Source organism: Lepidochelys kempii, chromosome 12, assembly GCF_965140265.1.
Source record: "Lepidochelys kempii isolate rLepKem1 chromosome 12, rLepKem1.hap2, whole genome shotgun sequence".
NCBI classification, from domain to species: domain Eukaryota; kingdom Metazoa; phylum Chordata; order Testudines; family Cheloniidae; genus Lepidochelys; species Lepidochelys kempii.
In genome coordinates, this window is record NC_133267.1 from 10062891 (window position 1) to 10078987 (window position 16097).

The 16097-nt window shown below is 43.9% G+C and overlaps 1 protein-coding gene across 1 annotated transcript in view; it reads right to left on the reverse strand.

Moving 5' to 3' along the window:
* Positions 1 to 7705: 7705 nt before the first annotated feature.
* The window catches only part of SMPD3 (sphingomyelin phosphodiesterase 3), a 175664-nt gene continuing 167272 nt past the window's right edge, over positions 7706 to 16097 (reverse strand). Inside the window, exon 8 of the mRNA XM_073307569.1 lies at positions 7706 to 12688. Coding sequence (XP_073163670.1) covers positions 12587 to 12688 — 102 coding nt within the window. The 3' untranslated portion in view covers positions 7706 to 12586. The remainder of the gene's footprint in view (positions 12689 to 16097) is intronic.

Sequence of the window (16097 nt, forward strand, 5' to 3'; positions counted from 1 at the left end):
TCTAGAGGCTGCTCTCTGACTCTACCAGAGTTGCCACAACTGGGCACCAAACTTAGACATCAAGCTCTGATGTCTACGTAGGAAAGAAGAAGGAAGGTTGTTGGTGCTTTTTGCCTCTGTCGTGAGACAATGGTAAAGGCACAACTTTCTAGGCCTAAGCAAAAAAACTTGATTAGAATAATCACTGTGCTCCATTGAGTTGTCTTGGACCCTGTTTGGGTCTGGCCCTGAATAGCTAAAACCGGGGGGAGTTATCCATGGTTAAAGAAATGAAAAAAACACTTCCAGGAGGAACACTTCCCTTCCCTCCCCAGCAGCAAGATGCATGCATATGGGCTCCTCTTTGATTTTTACCCTGGAATGTCTTTGACTGGCCAGCAGTTTGGGTATTCTCTAAATGAATGATTTTTCAGGGCAAACCAATTGGACTTGACGTATTTGTGTGTGTGTGTGAGTGTGTGTGTGTGTAGCTCCTCTTAAGGTTTAGTGGACGTACTGATTCAGCTGAAATGTGGAATGTTCTGCAAAAACCCAGTATACTTGAGTGCTTTGGAGGGACAAAAACCTGATCTTTTTGACTGGCCAATACAATATTTATCTACTATTATTTCTGTCAACACATAAGTTAGAACGTGTAAGTGTGGTGTTTAACAGTGGAGCAAACAGTCGGTCCATAGAATAGCAGAGCTGGGAAGGGTTCCAAGGTGAGGTTGAAACCTATGCAAGGCCAATTGTGGGTTAGTGGAGAATTCCTCACTGGGGTAAGCAGCAGTGTGTCCAAGAGTCCCCCTCCCCCTTCCTGTTCCAAGTAGTTAAAGAAGCAACAACAGCATAAGGTCCTTGCTGTGAACTACAAGACCCTCTCTATTAGAAAGCAGAGTGTATCATGGCTACAAATAACTTTTTCCAGCAAACATGGCAAAGGGAAATTATATGTAACCAAGAAGAGATTTTTACCAGAGTCTGAACTGCCATTTTTATAAACAACTTTATTTTGGGGGTAGGTTAGTACAGAGGATTAGTTTGAGTACGTTGCTAATGACATTTACTGTTTTCCAAAGTATTTTGAGCACAGTTGCTGGCATGCTATTAGACTAAAGATAGATTTCACTTAGTTAGTGTCTTGTATGTGTCCTGCCAGCCATCCCTTGGGATCCCAAAGGGCTTTATGTGCTTAATCATCTGACATACAAACACTCAGTGGGAGTTCTGACTTCAGCTGGGCCAGGATTTCACCCAAAGAGATCACTTTAACCACCAATGAAATGCAACCACATCTTGGTTGGCATGCATCAGGTATTTAACAGCACACTGCAACACTAAACGATTGTAGTTTAAACTAAGAAGTGAAGAACACTGTACTCAGTTGAAATAGTAGAGAGAATTTAAGTAGCGAGAATGTTATCAAAATTGTAATTTGGCCAGGACGCTGAAGTTAACAATGCCCCAAAACCCTTGTGATTCCTTGGCATCTTTAATAACCAAAAATAGTCAGGATCTCTGCTTCCGTCCCATGTGAAAGATGGCACCTTCACCATCATGTTGCCCCTTATGTTCCACTGCAGGATTGATTTAGAATTCATGCTTATATGCACAAGTGCCACCTACTGAACAATGAATACATCACCTTCAACAAATACCTAGCTATCCTTTGGAGGCCTCCCATCCAAGAACTGAGCTAGCCGTACTGAGTATGTGAGCGCTCAGCAAGATCCCAGCATAACGTGATATGGCTGCAGTTGTAACTACAATAGTTTAAAATGACTGTATTGTTTTATCATATAAATAGAGCACAGAATTACAAGAGAACAGATCCTGGCCCTGAAGGGTTTACAATTTTAAACAGACAAAAGCAGATGAAGGGTGGGGGAAAGGATTACAACACAGAAACAAAAATGATTGAGGCAATGTTAGGCACATAGCTTATAGTTTTCATTATATTTGTAGTTCCAGTTTTTAAAATCTGGACCCTGAACTACTGACACCCTTTGCTACCTTATTCAGAGATCACAAAACCACTGTTTAGTCCTTTACCCATTGTATTTAAAAAAAAAGTCTTCACAGTTTTCTCTTTCCCATGTGGGGTGTCACTGCTATTTTGTCTATAATTTAAAACTCTTCTATAATTATTGAACCTGTTTGTTGACTCATCCCATAGTTGGCATACTGCACTGTACCATGTGCACACGTTATCCTGCTTGGCATTCACATGGGTTAGTGGTTTAACAAGGTTAAATTGTAATCCTTTTTCTCTTTGGAAATGCACTTCTATCCTTCACCATTATTTGCAAGTAGCACAGCTCCTCTGACACAATACAGCAGTAAGCTAGTAATAACCCCTGCATTTCATATAGTTAAAGCAAATGGATTTGTATCAATTACTTGCTAATATAGTGCTTGGCATATGTATCTGTGAGGCAAATTCCATTTTAGCGAGATGAAAAGTGGTCCGAGACATCAATATTCACTATGCTAATGACAGCGCAGCAGCGAAGAATGCATTAGGGTTCCCTCCAAAGCTCATCTGACTGACCTTTCCTGTTGCTGTGCTTTGCAAAAGTGTCAGAGGCAAACATGTGTCTGCTGTTTGCTTTTCCACTCTGAGGTTGAGTTTACAAGCTTACTGGCTGCTATTAAGGTAACTATGTTACATCATGATTTGCACAGTGTTAGGTTCGGTTTTTGTGCAAAGCCAGTGGTGAGCTGGAGCCGGTTCCCACCGGTTTGCTAGAACCGGTTGTTAAATTTAGCAGTTCTTTTAGAACCGGTTGTTCTGTGAGGGAGAACCGGTTCTAAAAGGGCTTCTAAATTTAACTGGCCAAAAGTGGTGCCTTAGGCGCCGACTCCATTGGTGCTCCAGCCCTGGAGCACCCAAGGGGAAAATTTGGTGGGTGCAGAGCACCCACCAGCAGCTCCCCACCCCTGGCCCCAGCTCACCTCCGTCTCCTCCTCTGAACGCGCCGCCCCGCTCTGCTTCTCTGCCCCCCCCAGGCTTTCCGCGAATCAGCTGTTCGCGCGGGAAGCTGGGGCGGCCTGAGAAGTAGACGGTGGCTTCGCACTCAGGCCCAGGGAAGCAGAGGTGAGCTGGGGGAAGGGGGGGGGCGAAGAGGGCCGCCTGCGCCGCAGCAGGTAACATGAGGGAGGGAGGGCACGCAGGGGAACCGCACCCTGCCCCAGCTCACCTCCGCCACCCTCGGCCTGAGCAGGAAGCCGCTGCCTGCTTCTCATCCCTCACAGGCTTCCCGTGGGAAGCTGGGGGAGTGGGCGGAGAAGCAGAGCAGGGCGGCACGTTCAGGGGAGGAGGCAGAGCGGAGGTGAGGTGATCTGGGGCCAGGCAGGGAGCTGCCGGTGGGTGCTCTGCACCCACCAAATTCTCCCCGTGGGTGCTCCAGCCCCGGAGCACCCAGGGAGTCAGCACCTAAGGCGCCACTTTTGATGTGATCAGTGGGGGAGCAGCCGCTCCCCCCAGCTACGCTCCCCTGCCCCCTAGGAGCCAGAGGGACCTGCTGGATGCTTCCTGGGAGCTGCCCCAGGTAAGCACCTCCTGGACTCCCCACCTCGCCCCCTGGCAGGTGCCTCTGGCTCTTAGGGGTGAGGTGGGCACCCACTACGGTGTCCCACAAGACCCTCCTGCCCGGTTCTGGGGGCAGTCAGGGGACAGGGGAGGGGGGTGGATTGGGCAGGAGTCCCGGGGGGTGGGGGTGGGCAACAACCCCCTCGTGGGGTGAGGAGGGAACCCGTTGTTAAGATTTTGGCAGCTCATCACTGTGCAAAGCTCTGCTAATTTAGATGATGAGCATTTGCATCTACTTTTAAAATGTTTTAAAAAGCTCTTCTTTTGGGGGGAACTGGATGAACTCTAGAGGTCTGGATTGGGAAATGCAGCCTAGGTTGTTGTTTGCTACTTAACCTGATTGATAGAGATTTGAACCAACTGTTGTTACTATGGGAGCGTTTGGTGGGCTGTGTGAAATGGTCTGGTCCTATTTCCCATTTTGCAGTCAGCAGGCGTCCACATCACAAAATGTATCCCTATGGCTAATGTTAATTGACACACTGGTGAGCACTTTCAGCAGTGAACTGGCCTGAATTATCCACCCATCCTACACACACATGGTACGGAGGGTGAACTAGAATTGTTCCTTTTGCAGATTCAGATTCTACTGATTTTTGAGCAAGGGTCTTTATATAAAAATGGGTGTATGTGTGTGGCGGGGGGGAAGGGAGGTAGGAACTACTGTTGTACTACAGCAACAATGAAAAATAGTACACCATAAATTAGAGATAGCGGTGGTTTGGGGTTTTACTGTAGTGTTTTTATATATGACTCCTGGCGGAATTCTGCACTAGTGCACATGCTCATAATTAATGAGCCATGGTTGTTATTAATTTTTTGCGCAGAACAAAAGCTTCTGCTGAACAGTTGCTGCAGTTCCGCCTTTTGCCCACCAGAGGGCACTGTGGTGATAGAACAAAGCAGCAGCTCCCAGACAGCTGGGGAAGAAAGAGAGCCTGCCTTCTTTGCTGCACTTGTCAGGCCAGATCAGGGGCTATGGGGAGACAGACAGTGTGGAGTGCTGGGGGCGGGGGCTGGACAGGGGCTCATAAGGGCTAGTGGGCGAGGACAAACTGGGGCAGGGGCTGAGTGGGAGTGGAGGCACAGGGCCATGGGGGCGGGAGGAGCAGGGCCACATGGTGACTGGGGAGGGGGTGCAGAGCTACATAGGGACAGGGGGTGGATGAGTAGGAGCACAGACATGAGGAGGGGGTACAGGGACACAGGGATGGGAGAGGGGATGCAGGGCCATGTGGGGTGGGGGGAGTGGGGGTGAAGGGACACCTGTGGACAGGGGATGCAAGGACACACGGGGGGTGCAGGAACACGGGCAGATGTACCTGGCTGAATGACTCAGCTCCTCCATTATCCCTGACTCCCCCATGCCTTTGCACTGCTTCTAAGTGGTGTGGGAAATACGGTTCTGTATTGTAGTTTAAATGAATTACTCAGTTATGTATTAATATGCCTACTAAAGAATCTATTTGTCAAAAAACATTTCCTGAATCTTTTTTGTTGTCTGTATTGTTAGACATACTTGGTCATTTATTTCAAAATACCTGTCAGCAAAAATAATTGAAACAGGTGTGATTATATTGTCATTTCTGCATATTTTGTTTGTCAAATTCTAACATATTGTGTGCAGGATTTTTAATTTTTTGGCACAGAATTCCCCCAGAAGTTATATATATATATATATATATATATATAAAGGGATGCTGTGTGTCTTTTCCAGTTTCAAATACTGTGCACCTGAAGCAGATGACCATGTTTTTCATTTCCAGTGAGGCTAAATTCTGGGAACCAAAGGTCAATGGACATGAAAGAGAGGAGGGAGAAGGTATGCAAGTGAAGGGTATATAAGTAACTAATGCAACAACAAAAGCTGTAAATGAGATAATCCATAACACAGGCTCATTTGGGAAATGAGGGAGGTTAAGAGTGGACTTTTGAACACTGCCACAGGGACAGAGTCAGCAGGAGTCCGTCTTTAGCAAACCTGCAAGTGGAAGGTACCTAGACCCATTTTTTGTAATCAAGTGACCATTTGAAGTTGGCAAGAAATAAGTTTTCAGGCAGTCTCTCAACTTAATGAGAATGAAGAGACTATGTGCTTTGAACTGTTGTGAAGAATTCTACAGCCGTCCTGTGAACTTAAGGTGATGAGATAACTGAAGATAAGAACGGCCACACTGGGTCAGACCAATGGTCTATCAAACCCAGGGTTGGGCAAACTTTTTGGCCAGAGGGTCACATTGGGGTTGCGAAACTATATGGAGGGCTAGGTAGTGAAGGCTGTGCCTCTCTAAACAGGCTGGCTCTCGCCCCTATCCACCCCTCCCACTTCTTGCCCCTGACTGTCCCCCTCAGAACCTCTAAACGCCCCCTGCTCCCTGACCCCTATCCACACCCCTGCCCCTAACCACCCCCAGAACCTCCGCCCCATCCAACCTCCCCCTGCTTCCTGTCCCCCGACTGCCCCTCGGGACCTCCTGCCCCTTATGTAACCCGTCCCCACCCCCTTACCAGGCCGCTCAGAGCGGCAGGACTGGCTTATTGGAAAACCTGGGAAGTGGGCTGGTGCAAGCCATGCTACCTGCCTGGTGTCATGGCTGTGTGGGAGGGGCTGAGGGCTAGCCTCCCTGGCCGGGGGCCATAGTTTGCCCACCTCTGATCTAACCCAATGCCAGGTGCTTCAGAGGGAATGAACAGAACATGCAATCATTGAGTGATCCATCTCCTGTCATCTACACCCAGCTTCTGACAATTAGAAGCTAACTGAGGCTAATTGAGTATAAATACAAAAAGCAACCCCGTTTCTATTGAGCTCAGGGTGCTGTGCATAAACTCATAATTAACCAAATTAAAAACTTGGGAGAAGGAGGGAATTATAATTCTTAGCAGGGCTATAATTGTCATACTGCTTTATATGTATAAAGTGCTCTATAAGCCTTTAACTAATTAGATTGTAAACTATCTGGGGCAGAGATTGTATCTATGTTTCCATAATGCCTGTGACAGTGGGGCCCTAATCTTGATTAGGGCCTATTGTAGTGCAAAACGGTAACATCTGAGGGCTAACACTACTGCTGGTAAAGAGTGAAGTTTGCAGGTGGTGAAGAGGTACAGACCAAGAAGGATGTCAAAGAATGAGTAAGTCCGACACCCCAGGGGTTCACCAGAGCAATGGTCAAACTGCCTGCCAACCCAAGGTGCAACAGTGACAGTAGGGTGCAGACAGGATCAAGGAGGTAATAAGGGAGGGGGCTACAGGGGCCAGTTTCTGATTTCCCGTTTCACAAGATGAAAAGGTCCCTTCCTAGCTAATTAAAAGAAATACCTGCACTGTACACATTCTTATTGACTTGTGGTCTAGTGATTTCTTTTTCTATGATCATAGAATAAAAAAAAATTCTAGTAGGGCCCCTGTGGGTTTTTTTCAGGTGCCTTTGGGAATGGTCAAAAAGGGCTGAAACACCATAGTGGATTCTCTTCTTAGTAAAGTGAATTGAGTCAATAGAAACTGAACTCTGAACACTCGTGTATTTTTTGATTAATTTTAACTGAGTTGACTGGAAGCACAGGCTTTTTCTGAATCTATACTGACTAGTTCAGGGATTGGACTAAAGTCACGGAGCCACCAAGATTACAATTATATAACAAGAAACATGGCTCTGTGAAGTTTTCCTTTGCAAGTAGCATTTATTAGAGAAAGAGGAAGGAAGATTATCTTGTGGCTAAGGCACTGGACTGGGACTTGAGAGATCTAGGTTCAGTGCTATGTGGTGTACCCTAGATTTCCTGGGGGATGATGTGAAAGTCACTTAATCTCTGTGGCACTGATCCCCTCCATCTGTAAAATAGGGCTAATGCTTTATTTCTCCCTTTCTTTAGTAGTTTAGATTGCTGAGCTCTTCATGATGGGAACTAATGTCTTCCTATGTGTTTGTATAGTGCCTAGCACAGTGGAATCTCTGTTGGGCAGAGTAGATATTACAATAATATAAATAATGATAACATGATGAGACTACATAGGAAAACTTAATAAAGAATCATAGTTCTATCAGCTGCATTAGACTCTTTTCAGCATTAATATTTTTAGACTCCAACACATTGAAACCAAAGTAATAAATAGACTCCAGAGAAATGTTTGAGCCTTGAAATTTTATTATCTTGTTTGCATCAACCATTAATTCCTTTCAGCACCAGTAAAGAAAAAAAGCTTTTTTCCCCACAAAATATCTGGTTTTTATCAGGTGTAAGACTGTGGTTTTCTTACAGGCAAAGAAAACAATGAACGTTTGGTTTCTTGTTTTTTATACATTTGTAACAAAATGTCAGGTGTGTGCTTACCATATAAAAACATTAGGTCCCAGAAGGATACAATACCAAAAAAATCATTGAAATAAAAAAGTTATTTTTATATTGGGTTTCTAAACCTCAGCATTAATACAATATTTTAAAAACATCAAGATTAATAGTCATATTTAAAACAAGATGGTTATGGACAAACAATCTTAATACCTATTTTTAGTGACCATCGTCATGATGGAGGAGAGCCAGGAATTCTTCATCACTCTAGACTCCTATGTGTTCCTCTTCTCTCATCCCTCTTGACCCAGAAAGAGAGTGGAAAAAATAACTTTCTGAGCTGGGCTGAACTCAGGCCAACCGAAAGTGGCCTGAGAGCTGCTCATATTAATCCGAGGACAGTCAGATCTGTTTAATTTGAATCACTGGACAAGTGCAATTTAAAAAAAATATTTTTTTTTAAAGAAAAATAATTGCAGGCCCCATCGTAAATCTTCATGCTTTATCCAACAGGTAGGAGTCAGGGACTGGCTGTCACAGCTACTGGGACAAGATATTGCAGTGAGGTGTAAAAGAGAATTTTTATTAGGCAACATCCTCTCCTCAAAGTAACCGCAGATGCAGATCTCGGTTCAGCAGCGCAGCTCTTCTTGAAGTCAATATTGAGTACAATTCACCTTTATTAGGTCACATTTATTGAGCAGCCCATTTCTAAGTCTAACTACATACTATGGCAACTCCATCAGAATACATAAGCCAAAATATAACTGTCATAAGTATAACATTACACTATGTGGAATTCAGCCATAATGTCACAAGCACTCTTGCAGGCTGTAGCATGGTATCTCATTTGATCGCATATAGTCCAGTGATGCCTTTCAGAGCCCCAGGCAGGCAAACAAATAATACACAGATTAACCAGATCTGAACGAGCCCCGAAAGGCTAGAGACTGTTCTTTTGGGCTTGGATTTTCGAAGGCCTAAGGGAGTTAGGCATCCATCTCCCATTGAAAGCCAATAGGGTTTGGATGCCTAACACCCTGAGGCCTTTTTTAAAATGCTATCCTTAGTTTATACGCATTTAAGGAACATTCTCCTGTTCTTCTGAAATTACTTGTAAAATGAGAATTGAGTGTAATAAAAGCAGAAGTTGAAGCTTCAGGGCGTGTGTGTATATTATGTCTTTTTAAAAAATCATGAGGTGACACTTCTGCTAGTGTCTGCTGTCCATAGTCATCCCATAAAGAAATAGTACTGATGTTCAATGATGCTACATTATTAAACACAAAGTAGTATTATCACCCACTCTTTGGAGATAACTGAAGTTCCTATGCCCAATAGGGTGATAGCTGTTGGAAGTTTAACTCAAACCCTTTGTAAATCATATATTGCTAATGGGGCTAGTCATGCTGTCCTTAATCAGGCTGGAATTTATTTTAGAAGAATTGCTTGCATCTTAATTTCCTGTAGTAGTTATTTTTTTAAAAAAGTAAGGAAAATAAAAATATCCCATCACATGACCTGGGTTCTAAGGCTTTTTTGGATCGATATTCTGCCAACAGAATTACTGAGTGGTTCTTTTTGAGTCAGTGTGGAGAAAATGGTTTCTGTTCCTCTTTCACATGGCACACTGTCCTCTGGAGTGGGAAGTGTGTGTTCTACAATCTTCTAAATGTATTTTCTAAATCCTTCAAGTGTATCAAGGCATCAGAAGGCACAGGATCGATGCAATAAAGCAAAGAGCATTTGTACAATGGAGTCACAATACTGTACCTCCCAGCATCATCCTCTTGCAAAGTTAGATCTGTAAGATTAGTAACAACTAACTATATTGGTTAGTTGGTGTGTTTTGTTTTGTTTTAAATAGAGACTGTTTTACAACTATCCATTGATCAACAATTAAAAACAGAGAGCACTGAAAAATTAAGAACGTCAAAATCTAAGAAACTGCTTACTTCAAAATTGAAAAGATCTCTCATCATATCCCAAAAGGGCAAGGAAAGTGCCTGTGTTTGAGTCAGCATGACTTCACAGAACTAAACTGAAAGTAATTTAGACATCATTAGTTTTTACTGTAAATAGCATAACACTGTTTGGCAGTAATTGTTTATGTTTACATCCCACACTGTGTCAATAAATTCAGCAACTGTAACTGATACTCAGTGAATTTGATATCAAACTAATTTACACTGTTAGGAAAGCTATTAAAAATACTGAACCTCAGATTTAGTTCTACTACTGATAGCAGTATGGCAGCATAGCTGCTGGGCAGTACACAAATTGCTATTGGTACTGTTGTTTTTTTTTTCTTAAAAACGTTAATAAAATACAAGCAAGATAGAAAATAGGATTACGAGCATTTTTTTCAAAGTCTTTCTGAGTTAACTGCAGAGCTAAGAAAGCAGGAAACTGTGCACACACACTCTGTATAAGGAGAGAAATAATTAGTGCTTCAGACGTCTACCTCTTGGCACTTGGTTTCAATTCTTGTTTAGACCATGAGGGGTGCTAAATTTGGTCTCTTTCTAGTCTCCATTTGTTGTATGTCACAAACCCCCATGCAGTTTGGCACAATTCAGTTGTGAGAGGCAGTATGTGTTCAAAGGAGCCCAGAACTGGAAAATGAGGGATGTGACGGGTCAAGATTGAGGTGCAATGGCAAAGCAGTGTGAGGGAGAAAACTTGCTAGCACCTGCCTGGCTCTAGCCAGTGATATCCGTCTGTTTCTTTCATTAAGGGCTTCTCTGCATGCAGAGTGACACAGGTTTAACTGAGTGTTTGGTTTTTAAATTTAGGTAGTTAAACTGATGCAAGAATCTGCATGCACTCATTTCTGTTTTAAACAGGCTTATTTCAGTTTAGTTTAAGTCTGTAGCAGGTTTAAACTGAAGCACAATATAAGTATTCACATGGATGTTTGTATCCGGTTGGCTAAAAATTGTTTAAACTGGTGCATGTTTGGGCCCAGATGAGATGTAAATTCAATATTTATTTTTCCTTTAAAAACCTATATATATAAGAGAATAGGGAAAACATTGTAAAAACAGAGCAATGGCTTGGATTAAAGAGCAACAGGTAATTAGTGGATTGTGTGGGCCCAGAGGTATCCTTTTGAGTAGAATACTCTTCTCCCTAGGAACAAAAGCCTATTTCTTCAGTGTGGTGTTTGCTTCCATCCCCTCCTTTGCTCGTGCCCCATTTTACATCCCTAAATGGACAAAGGGCCGAGAAGCTCAGTTATGAATCCCCTTTTTAATTACGAGTCGGGGAGGTAGGAAGGGGAAAAGGGTAGGGTACTGGGATAGGACAATAAAGAGAGAACTCACTGCTAACGGAGGGGCTGATGTACATGTTTGTGCAGTGGAAAGAGAAAACCACCACCAAAAATATACAAATTAACTGGCCAAGTCTCGAAGAAGGATTTTGTTCCATACATTAAAAATTATTTTCAGTTCAGGAGGAGAGTTCTCCTTTACAAAAGTCTTCACATTTCAATTCCCCATTCTTTCTTTCTTTCTTCCGCCGCCACTTTTTGTTCCTTTGAAAATCAGAGTCCTAACCAGTCTTTTGTCAATCACACTCTGCTTTCTTCATCTGTTCTCTGAAATAGTCGCGTCTTTTGTTTTCCCTATGTCTCGCATGTTTGTTACAAGCCTTCCTTATTCATTGTATCCAGTCAGGGCAGTGAATTGACTCTGGTATTATCAATGGTACCACGTGAATCTATTCAAAATGACCATAATATTCTGTTACTGTATACTGTAAATCAGAACTGCCCTAAATGTGGGAAAGGAAGTCTATGACATTGAGAGAGAATATGGTCCCCTTTTTAAAGTAATAAAGTGATTAAAGTGATATCCTGTGAATAGCAAACTTTGGGCTCTATTCTGGAGCTGTTACTCAGGCAAAACTTGTTGATTTTAATGGGAATATAGTTGGAGTAAGGATTGCAGGACTGGATTCTTAAACTTTAATGTCTGATTTTTAATCATAATCCTTAAATGGAGGACTCTGAAAAAGTAAGATTCTTATCTGCCAATTGGATACAGATTTTTGTTTTAAAGCCCATCAAGTTGGTTGGAAAATGTTTAGCCAGTCCCAGAATGCTTTTCTTTGGCTAGTTTCTGATTTTGAATTCCCATTTCTATTCTTGTTTCCCCATGGTATCTTAATGACTACTATCTTAGAGTGGCATGCAATGCGGGCGCATGCTACTGATGCAGGCATGCTACTACGACATTAACAGGCTTGGAAAAAGAAAAGAAATAAAAAGCTTTAGCTTAGTTTTACAAAGATATTATGCAAAAATCCATTGAGCAGCACTAACTCACAGACGGATTACAAACTAAATTGTGCTATATATTAGTATAAAAACATGGTTTAGTAAGAATGGCACTGGTTCAAAAGGAATAAGGACTTCCATCTTGGTTCCTTACAGTCCACAGTGAAAGCGTTGAGATACAGCCCTGCCCTGTTGCCTGACCAACTTGTGACAGTGGTTTGTTATTGGTCCCAACCCACACAATTTCTTCCCTTTATATCCTCCAATGCTGGTACATTCTGAGAGGAACTTGAAAGCCAGTTGAGTTGTGGGGGGGAGCCTGGGTCAGGTCTAGTAACCTTTTCTAACGTGGCACCAGAAAAGTTCTTTCCTATCCTCTGATATAAGTCATAAACTGAAACTTCCCTCTTCTAATCTTCTGTCTAAACTGGTCAGTTTTAAGAATCCTCTTCCCCTGTAGATACCATCAGACGCATAGCAACTGGCAGGTGGTCTGTCAAACCTGCTAACTGTGTAATAAAGTTGAACTCTTCCACTTCCTGCAAAGGAACAAAAGGGGAATGCAAAAATCAATGCAAGGTATTCAGAATGCACCAGGCTTAGATTTTCTACATCTCCTCCCAGTTTACTTTCTTAAGCCCAAAACCTATCTCCCTGATTCCGTGGATGCAGAGGGCCCAAAAGACAGTGGCTCCACTGTGCTAGAGGTGGAGTAAGCTGCCACAGAAAGCTCCAGGGGAGAGAGTAATCAGTGCTCTGGGGGTGGGGTTCTGTCTGCTGGAGTACAAAGGTTACACTTGTAATATATACACACCTACTGGATGAGACAGGTATCCTGTTTGGGGGAAAATAGCATGTGCTTATGTAATTCAATACTGTCATATTGCATATGCATGAGGAGACTGAATTTAAGGCTGCAGAGACAATCTTAATTTTGGCAATTTCCTAACTCATGAGTGCTTAGCAACCTAAACCTTCTTTAATGTAACTTCCTGTGTCCTTAAAAAAAAAAAAGAAGAAAGAAAAAGGCAGCAAACAGGCAAAAACAAACTGTCATGTGTAACCATATTGGTATCAACAGGGTTAGAACTTTTAATCTATGTCACAGACCTCTGTTACTTGAGGAACACTTGATAGCACTAGTAAGTTGACAAACTCTGTGGCCAGCCACTAGTGGGAGATACGGCACACATTTTGCCAGTGGGCATCAAAGCTATCTGTTAGCTGTAGAACAGTCGTTCCCAAACTGGGGTTCACAGAACATTACAGGGGATTTGCCAGAAAAACTTCACTCATGGCGGCCAGAGGATCCTGGGCATTGGAGGCAGCAGGTGGGACCCGGTTGCAGGGCAGACATGCTGAGCCCCAGGGAGAGCGGGGCCGGGCAGTTGGGGCTGGCAGCCTGAGCCCCGGCAGTCAGCGGGACCTGCAGCCGGAGCTCAGAGATGACTGGGGCGGTCAGAGGGGTTCAGCAGCAGGAGCCCCATGGAGTGCGGAGGAAATTTAAACTTAAATCCCTCGAAATATTCATTTTTAGGAGGGGGTTCACGAGATTTCACAATTTAGTGAAAGGGGTTCGTGGGCTGTTAAAGTTTGGGAATGACTGCTTTAGAAGAATACTGAGACTCAGGAATACTGTTTTCAGTTCCAGATTTGGAGGAGTGTACCGTAGTTTATTACAGCGACTTCTGCCACCTGGCCCTCCAGTCTGTCCTTGTCCCAGTCCTCATCCCAGGCTCTCCTCTCCACATCTCCTGACCCCTCTGAATTCAAGTCAAGTTGATTCCTTCTCCTCTGCCCGGGCTTCAGCAGCAGGAGCATTGAGATATTCAGAGCACAGGACACTGTCTCTCTGCTCCCAGTTCTGGACCTGTGTCACAACAGACCCCAGCAGCCAGGAGGAACAATAGCAGGGAAAGTCCTGCTCAGTCCCCACAGCCCTTGAGTGGTGCATGCCCAGTGCAAACAGAACCTTCAGACAGTCTGCCTGCCAAACTTTAATGAGCCTGTGAGCATCTGTGAACTGAGACTTTCAGAGGCTCATAATTTGGATAGCTGTTCACAGGAATGGCAAAAGGCACACCCCTGACCCTAACAACACCTCTTCCCCTCCCCCCATGGTCAAATCACAAACTCTTGCTTCAAAGCATAGAGGAGCTAGTGCTTGTCAATAAAATGGCTATGCAAATCCTTTAACCCGGACAAAACCAAGTATTTTCCCCTCACCTCCATCTCCGAAAGAGCTGAACTATTTTTTTTTTCCCAAAAAAATTCCATCAGGCTGACATCCTGGCACAGAGAATGTCAGCTCAAATTGACTGAAGTTTCACAAAGTCATAACGAACCAAAACCAGGGTCTTCTGATGGCAAGTGTTGGAGCAACTTTAACTACTGATGTTTCCAGGGATGCCCCAACAATTTTTCCACCATCTATCTCTGTGGAGCCATCCCCAATGCAGCTGCTGATTCCATGCTTCATCCACCAAATCTGTGCCACACTCAGCCCCCACCTTGCAGCCTGGCCTGCCCAGGTGCAGTGTCACTTCCCATCTCTGAGGAGGGACACAGGCTTCTAGAAGAAGGGGGAGGCTCCATGTGTGGCCGGGAGCCCTAGTGCGGGAGCTGGCCCCAAAGCAGCAGTGTTGGTCACCCACTACCCACTCAGGTTTGGCTCCACGGCCCCTCTCTCATGATGGGGCAAATGGGGTGGTACAGCAGGGCCAAACTGGTGTTGCGACATGCTAGACAAGGCGTCCCCACAGAACTCACGTTTAGCCCCACAGCCCCTACATTATGTGTACAGGGGTCATAATACCACTCAAATTTTAGCCCCTCCATCATGACGAAGGAGCCACATGCTAAAATCTGAGGAGTGCTGCAACCCCTGTGCACTGTGGTCCCAATGCTGCTCACTTAATTTTGGCCAAAAAGACATGATTGAAGGGCTGCCAGGCCAAACCTGAGTGGGCAGCGGGGCTATCCGTGCCGCTCTTCCTCACCACTGCCAGTGGTACGCACTATTCATACTATGCATATGGCTGCGGGCATCATAGGGTGCCCCTATCTGCACCAACTGTATAATTTCACAAAAAACTACATGCCATCTTAATTTGGCTCCCTTGTGCGCATGCATTATGATAATATTTAAGTATGCAATCACATTTTTTTCCTTCTGCCTCATTCAGTGGCCTTATAATGAGACATTTTGGGCAGCCTTAAGAATAGGCAGCTTTATCAGCTCTGCATATAGTATCACATAGCAAACAGGTTTAATATTACTTTGAGGGCCTCCCAGATTCACGGTGCATTGGCAGTACAGTGTATTTATTTTATCATCATCATCGTGTTACACTGGCCAGGATATTCTATAAGGTTTTGCAAAAGTTCAAAAATTGGTGACCATCAAATGAAAAACTAGAGAGTAATGCTAGAGGGCATAAGAAAAAGCACCTTCTGCCCCCACAAAATTACCCCTGCCAAATTTAAGGCTGGAGGGGAAAAAAATTCCCATTTTTATTTTGTAACATCCTTCCACTTTCCAACAATCCGTATGCAGTATTATCTGTATTACTGTAGCTAATAATCCTACCACCCTAGCGGCCCCTACCAAGACTGGACTCCATTATGCTAGTCACTATATAAACATGAAATAAGGGAGAGTAGAGGATGTACTTATTGGTGCTATGTGAGATATTAGAATCAAACCCATTTGAACTGAGCCTATTTTTGAGATCTGATGCGTTCTTGCACAGAGCCCATGCTCATGGAAGTTTGGCAAACATTATCTTAGGCTGCTTAAACACTTAAGTAGCTGGTTAACCTCTTTACCCCACCCCACTTCCGAGACACCTTCTCTCACTTCCAAGAAGTCCCAGACCTCACAGGACAGAAGCAGGAGAGAGGGTCTGAATGGTGAGTTCCCTTTGGAGATGTGAGTTTGAATTTAGC